Here is a 13,033-nt window from a genome sequence, read left to right as displayed (position 1 = left end):
GTCCGAGTCGCTTATAAAGGCTGCTTCGTGAAACAGTTATTGAAACTTGCAGAATAAATAATTCATTTTTTCTTTTTTTAATTAAAGGTTAAACTTCTCGACGCAACAAAGAGAGAAGTTTAGTCAGCTTTGATACAATTGAGTTTTAGGTCTTCTTCGGGGAACAAAAAAGATATTAATTTAAGAAAAATAAAATTTGAAGGGAAATAGAAACGGAAATAATAATTCGATTGGAAAATAAAAAGGAAAAATATACTAAGGGAATAGATAGGTGATAGAAAGGAAAGGATAATATTTTCCTGAAATATTATAGATAGTTTAAGAAAAATTTGTTGAATATTTTAGAACGAGTTTGCTAAATTTGAAATGTAATTATTACTTTTTACTATACGTTAGTCATTGAAGATACAGCGGATGAGAAATTCTCTTTTTAAATTCCAGGTTTATTTTCTTCTAACGAGGTCAATTTCTTGGTTGGTTGGTCTCCTCCCGAAGAAGATCGCAATTTAATTTCTCACGCTTACTTGATGTTAACCGGATGTTGCACAGGCCGCTCCCAGTCCGTGTACTCGTTGATTATCGTTGCCAGGATCTCCGCTTGATGGTACGTGTAGGTGTTCCGAACAAATTCCCTGAGTATTTTCGTCCTTCTGTCTGCCTCGATTCCGTATTGAGCGTCGTCGGCGGTTAGAGAAAAATACGCTTCCGATCGTACCACGCCGATCATCAGATCGTACCTGAAAATTCGTCCACGAGTTAGTAACAAAATTATACTCCTCGCTCCTCGTTTCTCTGTATTTCAACTTTAGCTATTTTCGATCTCGTGGTAAACGACTGTAAAAACCTCGTTATACGTTCACTCGTTATAACATTTACGCTCGGACCAGGGACTATTATATTAATGAAATACTGTTGACAAATCATAACGAAGCAGGTACTTCTCGTTCATTACGGTCAACGTCATTCATATTTACGTATCGTTTCGAATTCGAGCGCTAAACTAAATATAGAATCTGGACGCAGGTAATATTTCATAAATATTCCACGGTAAATATGCGCTACTAATATTCGTACCCCGATTCGGAGGTTCTCGCGTTGATTAATTATTTGGAAACGAAAAAATTGTTTACATAGACCTTGATTCGTCGTTGTTTAAAAAATGCGATCGATGATACACCGGTTGTATCGATGGTAGAATCGAGTGAAGGAATTGATTTTACGGCGATAAAGAAGAAGATTAAATTTAAAAAATAATAAAATTTTCTCACGCGAGATTTCGTTTCCGGAAAAATTATTTTCGAAAATATTTGCGGCGGGGTGATGTCGAAACCGGTATTCTCGAAGTCAATATTCTGGGGAACGAAGCCCCCAGCGACCGAGAAATGGATTACTATTATTATTATTATTATTATTATTATGAATTGAACGAGAGTCATTTGATACGATACGAGAGCGAAATAAATGGAAACGAACAAGATTGATCAATTTACATATAACGAGATAATACGAAGCAAATAGAAACGAGGGAAATTTGTCATTTTATATATTAAGGGATAATATAAAATAAATAGAAACGAGCGTAGAAATTCGCCATTTTGTATATTACGGGATACGATACGTACAAGATTTATCGCGGGAACTGTCAGTGCGTAATTGGAATCTGCTGCGCGTACGACACGGTTAATTTTCACGGAAAAGGACTCTCTCTAAATACGCGCCATTATATCCAACGACGAAACGACGACTCGCGAAGTTATTTAAAATTCCACGATAGACAAAAGCCGCTTTGTGGGTTTCCCCCCCGCCCGTCTCTAATTTCGCACGGAAACATTCTTGGATTGTTCGTGGTTCCGTGGTCGCTCGAATCTTTTCTTCCTCGTGTTGAATCATTTAACTCTTATCGTGAGGTAGCCCAGGAACTACGATATATACTTTTTCGATTCCATTCTACGACTGTTGAAGCTGTGTAGCTTGTAATTTTTTAATGTGCTTTATCGTTAATCTCGATTGGTAAAAATGAAAGAGCACAATATCGACTAATTTTCGTAACAATATGAAAAACCTATCGATTGGAGTCTCTCAGAAGCTTCGATATATGTTTTTTCTTTTTTAATGCAATTCCATAACTGTTTGAACGATGTAATTTGCAATTATTCAATTGTGTTTTATTATTAATCTCGATCGGTAAAAACGAAAAGTCAATCAGAATGATTTTTGCAATAAAATTAAAAATCTATAGATTGGAGTTTGTCAAAGGCTCCGGTATATGTTTTCTTTTTCATATCATTCCATAACTGCTGGAATTGTGTAATTTTCAATTTTAATTTTCAATTTTAACTTTCAATCTTTGGGATAAAGATATTACGATAATAACTAATACCACAATGAAAAAGCTACCGGATATTTTAAGGACCCCTCTTGCTACAGAACGTCGATCATCCCCACCTTGGTACAATAAGAGTAATCGCGAACGGCACTTGTTAGATTACTTTTGCAAACGGGACCACCGGTGCCTCGAAAAACACGAGCGACGAGGCTAAATTCGTTTCTGAGCGACAAGAGCGTGGCCCGGACGAGAACGCGCTCCAGAAAAGCGGTAATTAAAGGTGGCGGTTTGCATACAGGGCGAGCGAGAAAGGAAACCACCGGAAAGGGAAACTCGAGCGACCGATCGGAGAGAGCGGGAACAATTCGAAGATGAAACGTTGAAAGAGTGGAAACCGAGTCCATCGAGGGAGAGAGTTAACCAGGACGTTAGGATGGGGACGAGGGTGAGAAACGGGGGAAGTATTAGAAAGAGTTCGAAGATAAAGAACGATATGGTCGAACGGAGGGAGAAAAAAGGGGATGCGGGACAATGTATTCGAAAAAGTGTACGACGACTGGGGGGTGACGGGGTTGGAAAGGTTGAAAGGTATAAAACGGGGGTAGTCGGGGGCCGAAACGAAGAAATAGAAGGAATCCGGAGAATGACGCGCGCCAGGGGTGGGGGTGGCTCGCGAAAACGTTCTATTTATCACAGAGTCGAACGAAAGCATCCCCCTACCCTCCCACCAACCCCTTATCCCGCCCTCCGTAACCGAAGTCCAGTAATGAGTTTCTAGCACGCGTTAACCGATCTCCTTTCTACACTTGGAGCTTTTCGCATCGGTAAGACGGAGCTCGGACGGAAACACACGGGTGAAAAGAATCGCGTTGGAGCGCTCGAATCGGGAATTTGGCAGTTTAATTTTACGGGGTGGAATTTTGTAAATTGGAAACGGGGCGATGGTGGTGGTCGTACGGGGCGTGGTCTGCTACGTGTTCGTCGTTAACGTTACTCGGTTGGACGGAGTGTTAAACGTGGCTGCATATTTCAAAGTTTTCGAGTCTGTTGCCTACGAGCTTCCCTTTTTAGCGAAATAAGGGAAAGAAGGAAACGAACGGATGGGGAATATTCGGGTGAAATATCGCGTGTTTGTCTATCGATCGTTTTTAAGTATTGCAATTGGCTGCGACAATTTTTGTTTAAGAAATTTTCGAGTAACACTTGAATTTTTCGGTTAACCTTGCGAGAAATTTGTTTTTATATCTCCTTAATGGAGGTATCTCCTCCATTAAACTTGCAACAAGTTTGTTTCTTTTTTCATCTGCATGGTTGTATCTCTTTCCTTTCTTTTCTTAGATCAGTGTCTTCTCTTTGTTATATAGTAGACAAAACTTAAATCGAGAAGACAATTTTAATACTATACTTTTAAATTTATAAGGATTGCTCGAATCGAATATAATTTTTTCATTCCACAACTCAATGTCAATACTATACTTAGAAAATTATAAGGATTGCTCGAATCGAATATAATTTTGTCATTCCACAAGCAATAGTCAATGTCAATACTGTTCTTGAAAAATGATAAGGACTTATTTCACAAGTCCTTCGCATTGAAATCCATCCGCGAGTAGCCTTCTCCGTGAGTAATGAACCCAGAAAAGCTTTCTCGCAGGTGACATTGATCCAGAATCCCAAGATCGAAGTTACCTTAGGAGTACCTCCATCCCCTCTATCTTCCCCTCCCTGATTGCTAATTTCCCCTATCGACTTTGAGGGTGCACTATACTTAACTTTACACCCGAGCTGGTGCACCTAACTCGAAACACGCCTCTTTGGCGCGCGAAAAAAAGGGAAAAAAGCAACGGATGGCGAAGTTTGCAAGTCTGTTTCATCCCCTGCTACCAAAGAAACCCTAACGACGTACCGTGTTAAGGGTTGAAGGGAACACGAGGGCGCGGAGAAAGAGAGAGAGAGAGAGAGTTCGTTGAAAATACCTCGAGAGTTTGCCCACGACGTCCTTCCGTAGTAAAATGTTATTCAGCGTATTGATCGTGTCGACTTGCAGGGTGAAGTCCTGATCCTCTGGATCACCGGGATCAATCACGACGCCGTCTATGCTGGGACCGAACGCCGGGGCGAATTCCAACCCCTTAACGGGCACCGACACCAACGCGTTCAGTGGCACGTCCCTGAGGCATCTTAGCAACGTCTGAGGATCACCTGCGGCCTGGACAAAGAGGACACGTTAGTTTGCATCTGACAGGATGTTGAACGCGGTTGAACTTACGATGCAGGCCCACGTAGAACGTCGTACTCGAGATTCGTTCGAGGGAACTCGAGAAAGTCGACCGAGAATTCTTTTTCCGGCAGTGGTGTGTCAAAATGGGACAAAGGTGAGGATGGAATTTATTTACTTTACTTATTTTTTTATACCGTGCAACGATTTCACTCGATGTAACGAGAAAACGGACGCTCGAAATATGTTAAAATAGGACGTGTTGTAAAGGAGTTTTCTAGCTCTTTTGTCGATATGTTTACGAACATCGAAATTATTCGTACAAAAGTTGTTACTTCGAGTACGAAAGGAAAGATGATATTGGGAAGTAGAAGCAGTATTTGAATAATATTTAATACATTTCTGATCAAATTTCCCAAAATAGTGGTTCATATATTGATACATTACGAACGAAGCGTGCAGTAGCATAGGGATGTCATTGGTCAGACATTGCACCTGGCTGCATACGTACCAATATTGTTTGAGTCTGTGATAAATTTCTTAAATATAAATACACATTAAGAGTGAAAGTGTCGCGAAAGATCTTATTCTATATACAGTGATTCAACTTTCTCTCATATATAATATACATACAAAATAATTTCCCTCTCTGAGCGTGCACATCTATATTTAAGAAATATACTATTCCTGCACACACAAGGAGAAAAGTACTACAAAAGAACATTATTCCATATAAAATAAATAAAATTTTCCCCATATACACACAAAATAACTTTCCTTCCTACGCATACAGATCTCTGCTTAAGAAATTTATTATTCCTCTACGCCCAAGGAGAAAACTACTCCAAAAAGTCCAATCCCGGATCAAGTTTCCCCCGTTCGTATATAACACAACATTTCAATAACTTTCTCTTCCACCCATACACAGATCTAACTTAAAAAAACCTTGTTACCACTTTCGTGAAAAGAAACCGTTTAAAAGTATACAGATCTCTGTTTAAGAAATTTATTATTCCTCTACTCCGAAGGAGAAAACTACTCCAAAAAATCCCATCCCGGATCAAGTTTTCCCCGTTCGTATATAACACAACATTTCAATGACTTTCTTTTCCACCCATACACAGATCTAACTTAAAAAAACCTTGTTACCACCTTCGCGAAAAGTAACCTCCATTTAAAATCTACACGAGTAACCAAAGAAACTATCGAGTTGAACTATCCCCATCGAGGAAGCGTCCAATAATTATTTTCCTACATATATATAATAACTGTTCAATAGTTCGCAGCACTTGGTGTCAGAAATCGGAACTTGTCCAGTGTTTCTGGGCGTCGGTGGACCGTATCGGGACGCCGATTAAAGTCGTCGAGCGAATGATTCGTCGCGCGGACGACCGAATGCACTTGCCCTCCTCCACTGCAAGCCTCCACGGTGCAACGATTCTGCAGAGTCGTGGCGGGGTTTCCGCTGCGCGGGATATCCTCGGACGCGGGTGCAGGGTTCGACATTCGATTGCGGCCAGACTCCGTCTACATCGGGGCGGGATTTCCAAAGGCGATTTGCCGGCCGGATGCTAAAGCAATTCATTTGCGTGGAGCCGAATTAAAGTCAATCGGCGCGTCGGTCCGTGCGGCGTCGCTGCGTTCCATTGCGCGGAACACCCGTTTACCGGGGCTTCGTTAACCCTTTTCGAGGGCGCTCGTTTCGCTGGAGATCCCGCCGGGAATTCCGGGAGGAATCATTGTTTGGTCGGATTTCGTTCGACCGACCGACCGACCGACCGACCGAGCGAGATGGCGTTACCGTGCCAGGTATTTTAGCTAACCTCCGTGCAAACGGTCCTCGAGTGTACCGCACAGGGTGTTACGTAACGATTTTAAACCCCTTCACGCGCGAGGGATTCGCGGTGAACGAAAAATTATCAAACGGAGGAGAAAGAACGTTTTTTTTCCTGGATTTCAATCTAGGTACAATGGTCCGAGTACGTGGATTTGGTGTTAGGGGTAACGAGACTTCTTTCGAAGATTGTATCGATGTAGATTTTAACGTAACGATTTTAAACCCCTTCACGCGCGAGGGATTCGCGGTGAACGAAAAATTATCAAACGGAGGAGAAAGAACGTTTTTTTTCCTGGATTTCAATCTAGGTACAATGTTCGAGTACGTGGATTTGGTGTTAGGGGTAACGAGACTTCTTTCGACGATTGTATCGATGTTGATTTGTTTGGGGATGGGGAGTGATAAATGCGAGGAAGGGTGTGTTTGATTGGGAAATTATCTAATGAAGGAGAAAGAGAGATTGTGTAATAAAATGGAAGAGGAAGGGTTTGTTTGCAGTTAGATTGATATACGATGTATATAGGTGTGTAGGTGAATTGGGTGTTACGGGTAATAATGTTTGTAGAATTATTCTAACGATGCTATCGATGTGTGGACAAATTTAGTAATAGGTAAGAGTAAATGCAACGAAGAGTGCATTTCTTTTCGAGAGAATATATTTTATTCGGAACGTCTTGGAAGAGAATAAAGTATATTCTGTGTATTGTATTTTTTTACAGGATTGTTCATCTCCGACAAGGGCTTGCACGAACCATCCTGGATTACGTTAGGCCAACTAGTAAGTGTTTTTATTCGTATCTTTGTATACCAATCGTATTAAGCATTACTCAATTTCTCGTTCAATATTTTCCAAAGAGTCGTCATCGTTAATATACTTGAATATATTTTACGCTTGTTCTCACTATCAGAGACGTTTCCATTACCGACACGTATTGCCCAGAACTCTCAAGGGGTTGAGATGATTCCAGAATCGAACGAAACATTTGTGTGAAAATTTTCCCTGGAAATTAATTTCGTTTAAAATTCAATCAACGTTTACCATAGAAAATATTCCCGAGTCTCGAACTTGCGAAATCGATATTCGAGCTACGCCCTGAGCATGGTTCGAGATCGAACGCAACCGTTGCAAAACGAAACGTCAGTGGTCTCCCCCTCTCTCTCCCGTCACTGTGACACCCCTTTCTAACCCTGTGCAACCCCGTTTCGAATTCCGTGGCGAGATTAATTTCGTCATTTTTTGCCCGGCGTCAAATTCAATCTATCCCTCACGGTCGTTACTCGCGACTACCATAACACATAATCTCGTTCGGTTTTCCATTCTGCGTGTAACCCAATTCTCCTCGCTCCTTCACCGGAGGGGTTGGAACGTTAGAGGGGTTGCGCGAACGTATCGGAGAAAGGGGTGAACAATCGGCCACATTCGTCCAGATTTCGCGTTTAATCGTTACTTTCAATCGGTTGCAAATCGAAGGGCTGTTTAGGCTCGCCAACGTGGAACGTGTATCCTGGGTAACGGCGGAGTGGTTGTAAGCATCGAACGCGCATCGATATTGCCTCTCGATATCGTTCGATAAATCTTGAACGTCGATTCGCTCGAATCGGGTGGCTCACGGTCTCTGTTTCGGGTTCGATCATTGAAATTGTCGAACGTGGCCGGAATATTCGAGGATTCTCGGGAAATTTAATTTCAACGGTGTTTTCCATAACGTTCTTTCGACGACTGTTCGTATTCTCGTTCCATCCGCGACACGCAGTTTCACGAATCCGGAAATTCGTCGAAAGTGTCGAGTACACGGCCGAGGAACGAAACATCGAGTGGTATCGCACGCGAACTGGTCGGGCGCGTGGTCTGCGCATGCACGGCCTGATTCTACTCGTCACTGCTTTCCAGACGTTTTAAATATTGAGTCGCACGGAGCGTATATTTCCAACGAAACGTGGTACAAAGACCTGTCGCGTGTTTACGTCTGCCCGGGTGTGTACTTATTCTACTTGCCAGTTTCCACGGTACTTGTAAAACGGGAATAGTGGAAACGCTGTCACGGTCGAGGGACTTGCACGCGAAAGAATATTTAGAGCGAGATACGTCCATCGAATGTTTCGAGAGGATTTAACGAGGATATTCTCGCGATTATGGTAGGAGGGAGCGAGGATTCGAGCAGAGACGATACACGCAAGGGGAAAAGGATCGTTGGTGGTCGGACGGGGCGGACGGATATTTTTCTTTAATTTTTTACGCGCGCATCACTTTCAGAACCCTTTAACGGAATCTTTATAAACGTGTACAATTTTACTAGCAATCTCACTTCATGACTCCTCAGTTACACCCTTGTTTACCCCTTTAAGAGGAGCATAAAATCTCCGTGTTTATGCAGCACAAGAGGCCATTTGTGCCACTTTGTAGCGTAGTTAAGGAAACATCTTGTATGTGGCTCGGTCTCTGGTTCCATTCAAGGGAATTTCATTGTTCGAGAAGAGTTTGCGACTCTTGTTTCAACCGACTCGTACGTCCACGACGAAGTTATTCGAATCGGTGTAAAAATTTGAACGATGGCCCGCTTCGTAAAATTTAACACTCGCGGAATCTAACAGGGCGCGCATGCTTTATAGCTACCGAACGTTCGTTTTCTTTTTCGTATTTTATGCAGAAATACGTCTCTTTCGGTTCAAATATTACCGAACGTGTACAATATCTTTCATGCCCAAAAAAATGTTGTCTTCTTATTCTATGAATTTTATACATCCGATGTCTAACCTTGTGATTAATTTCTCAATTATTCGAATCGAAGAAACCGTTGGTGCGATTCTTGTCAATTACGTTTCGGATCGTTGTATTGTTTACCATAGAGGATGTTACGGTCGACAATGTTCCGAAGTTGTAAAGCTTGGAAATCTGAAAGTCCATCGTACGGTGAATACGAAATATTCGAGCCGCTTTTGAATAAAAATTTCTGCCGCGTGGTGTATTGTAAATTTTTCTTTCTGTTTTTCTTTTTTCTCCAAATACACAAATAGGACACTGGGAGCGCGACAAAATTTTATGTCCATCAAAAAATGGCGGGGAGCAGCGCACGCTCGACTTTTATGCGCCGGGGGAATTTCCCATTTGCGACCAAACAATTTACAAAACAGCGAGCGGACAGTGTCGAAACGGTTACACGGAAACGCGACGCGTCTAGACATAAATTAAACTATCAGATTAAACCGAGCGGAAACGGTGTTTTTGCGTCCGTTAGTTACGCACTACCAATTATATTAACGATGCGTTTCAATTAAGCTAATATGCGCTCTGGACATCGGGAAACTCGCCCGCTGGGAGTTGCCGCGTTTTAACGCGAGTAATACACGTTACGAAAATATCCTCCTCTCGTCGAATAGAATTAAATTGGTAGCGATACGGAACGAAAATAATGTCCGACTTTCGACGATCTGACGCGTGTTTTTGGATAAGCCCCTAGCCGGTATCGCATAATGTCGCCCGCCAGTTTTCCCCACCAGCTTTTCGTTTCACATTTTCCACGTTTTCGTTACCGTTCCACACACGTTTTCGTAACCGTGCCGCGTCTTCTCTCTCCATTCTCCCCGTTCACATTTCCCCGTTACCACTTTTCCCAATTTCTCGGTTCCCCGAGCCAACAATTCTCTAATTTCACATATTTCCAGTTTCACGATTTTCCACTTTCCCGTTCTCCCCGTATTCGGATTATCCTGTTTCCCAATCTTTAAGACTCACGCTTCGCTCTCGCGGCACGCGTTTCCTCTACCTTCGCGTTTCTCGATATTCGAAAAACAGAAACTTTCTAATTTCACGTGGTCTCGGATACAGAATTTTCCATGTTTTTATTTCTATTTTTTTTCTTTCAGTTCTGCATTTTTTCTCGTATTCCGGTAAAATTGTTCGAGGAAAGTTTCATCGTTAATTTCTGTAAAAATTTCAGGACGAACGATGTGTCCGTCTTCTACCCTCTCTAAAGGAAAAGGAGTTCGGCGGGTTATTCGTCGAGAAGTTATCATCGAATGGGGGACCGTAACGTAACGCAGTTCAGACACTACTCACCCACGAGCAATTTAGATGTTTGGCAACCTGCAGAGCGTAATTTGCGGCTCCTCTCACCAGCGCCCACGGTGAAAGCGCACTGCCAGACATTAGAACGCTGCGATGAAACAGCAGTCCTGGAACAATTAAAAAGTAGTAAGGGAAACGTGTATCTTGTGCAACGTTACACGGTTACTAACGTTTCAAGGAGCGACAACTTCAAGTTTCCCACGGTTTCGTTCGTCATGAACGTAAAAAATAATCTATGTAATATAAATACTGTACAGCCTCGCGAAATTTCAAAAATATTGATCCACGTGTCGCACACGAAGAGTCAAGTGGTATTGACCAGCCAGTGATCAGCCATCGGTGGTTATTTACCTCCAATTTAAATTGTAATTATTATTTATTAAATTTTACGTATCAACAGAGTAGATTAAGGTAAGAGTAGTCTCCCCTGTATTTCGTTTGTATTCATTTATCGAAGACCAGTTAATTCCAGTAGTATCGACCAGTTAATGATCAGACACCTACAACTATCTAGACACTTTCCAATTTTATTCGTAACCTTACATATTAAATGTTACACACCAAAAAGGTATACCAGGCTATATTAAGGTACACCTAGGCACACTTGAGTAGTATTAACCAACACTGGTCAGACACCGGTGCTTACCTCGACCAGGTCCAATTTCATTCGCAACTTTTACACATTAAACTTTACACATCAGACACCGGTGCTCACCTCGACCAAGTCCAATTTCATTCGCAATTTTCATACATTATTTACTTTGCACATCGATCAGCTATACTCGGATATAGCAAGTTCCTCGTGTCTCTTCTACATCAATTTGACCAACACCGCTCGTTTCTTTTCTCGCTCAATTCTTTCGAGTTTTCAAATTCTCCGTAAAATGTCCCTCCGGATAATTTGAAGCTCGGACCTCTTGACGCGCGTTACGGGTCCGGGGCCAAGTTCCACGAAGATTAATTTCTTACTCTGGTATCTACCTGCAAGTTATTGTTCCACGGTAGCCGGTAAAAACAGACACGGTGGACGAAATAAATCGGTGGCGAGGCAAACCGGAGCCCGGTCGGGTCATTATCGCGGGAAATCAAGTACACCAGCCAACCAGAGTTTCATCGTGCGCCCGGTTCGTTCGCGGAACGCAAATTCGTTCGGCCGGTTGGCATGGAAGTGGCATACGTCGCAGTTTAAGAAGAGAATTCTAAACGGTCACGGGAATTTGTTGCTCCGTTGGTGCTCGAGTCCCGTTGCCAACAACGTCTACATCCGGGATTATAAATCCCGAATGCGCGACGAAACCAGAATTCGAAGAATCCCGAATTCGCGTCTTCGTTCGTTCGTCGTGGCTCGCTCCGCGATATCGTTACTCAGACAAAGGGTTGATAGGGCGATAGGGTGGGGGAGGGCGGATTCTATTTGGCTCTTTAGAACGGAATTTCATCCCCGAACACAAAAATACCGGTTATTTACTAAGAGAACGTGTCTCCCGGCCGATGTGGAACGGCCGATGTGGAGATAAATTTCATTCCGAATCTCGGATAACATTTCGACGAAACTTTTACTTTAATGAAAACTACGCTCCGTTTTGCTTTTATAAGGTGGCTTTTAGCGGGACACCGTAAAAAGACGTATTGTTACGTATGAATCGAATAGAACATTTCTGTGACTTTCGTGAAAATTTAGCAAAAAAGTGTCTCTCGGAAGCGTTTAATTTTCTCGCATACACGTTCGATTGCATCAAACGTAAGGTAATATTCGATGTACATTGAAAAGGTATTTATTCCAGGTTTTATTATCAACGGTGCTAATGTCTCGAACAGAAATATACTAAACGTATTGTAATAAAAATTGGTGTGAAAAGTCAGAGTCGATTACACCAGTAGAATTGCGTTAAATCTGAACCGTGGAAAAAGAGAATCGAGTATTATTTTTATCTTCTTTTTTTTTCCCAACGCCGCGTTACGAGCTCCGCGCCCATCAGCCAGAAGTTACTTAAATCTCGGGAGTCGTTAATCTTCGTATCGGGGAAGACAGTGTTCGTTGGAGACGGGTAATCCTATCGCGGTGGTTCACGAAGATACATCATTAACTGACTGAAAGCGGCTCCAGCGGTTGGTGTGTACTCCGTGAACGTATTTTCCAAGGCTTTTCCCCGAGATGGCTTCGATATCCGGCGCCAAGTATTTTCGGCCGCGCGGTTATCGCGGTTTCGGCTGGCTTAGTTAGCGGATCGAGATAACGTTGTTCCGCGGCACGAGACAAAAGCGGCAGCCACCATTTTCCCCCGTTGCTTGTTTAATCGGAAACTTGGGTGTCGTTAATCTTCATATTGGAAGCCGAAGGATTCGCCTCCTGGGAGATTTCGTCGCTTGGATATTTTCGGTGCGACAAAAGCGTGGGCCACTCTGACGATGCTGCGATTGTTTAGAGCGGTAATCGCTGCGAACGCGATACCGCGAAAGAAAATTGTGCGACGGAAAGTGAAAACCGGGAATGTGAAAATTCGAGAATGGAAATTTCACGGGAGTTTCTAACCGGGGAAATTGAACGCAGGGATAGAGTAGCTGCGATTTGGGAACATTGGAAAT

General features: G+C 42.6%; 1 protein-coding gene and 1 long non-coding RNA gene across 2 annotated transcripts in view; one reads left to right on the top strand and one right to left on the bottom strand.

Moving 5' to 3' along the window:
* Positions 1-13,033, bottom strand: part of Nlg3 (Neuroligin 3) — a 438,180-nt gene that overhangs the window by 21,921 nt on the left and 403,226 nt on the right. The window contains exons 4-6 of the mRNA XM_076316451.1: positions 10,439-10,554; positions 4,303-4,535; positions 525-737 (exon numbers count right to left, since the gene is read on the bottom strand). Of these exons, the coding sequence (XP_076172566.1) occupies positions 525-737; positions 4,303-4,535; positions 10,439-10,554 (562 nt within the window). The remainder of the gene's footprint in view (positions 1-524; positions 738-4,302; positions 4,536-10,438; positions 10,555-13,033) is intronic.
* Positions 4,548-6,054, top strand: LOC143149249 (uncharacterized). The gene is made up of 2 exons (XR_012992731.1): positions 4,548-4,701; positions 5,824-6,054. It is a non-coding gene; the product is annotated as an uncharacterized LOC143149249 (long non-coding RNA).

Source organism: Ptiloglossa arizonensis, chromosome 7 (genome assembly GCF_051014685.1).
Source record: "Ptiloglossa arizonensis isolate GNS036 chromosome 7, iyPtiAriz1_principal, whole genome shotgun sequence".
Taxonomy (NCBI): Eukaryota; Metazoa; Arthropoda; class Insecta; order Hymenoptera; family Colletidae; genus Ptiloglossa; species Ptiloglossa arizonensis.
The sequence above is the reverse complement of the archived record's forward strand: the minus strand, read 5'-3'. Positions and strand labels throughout refer to the sequence as shown.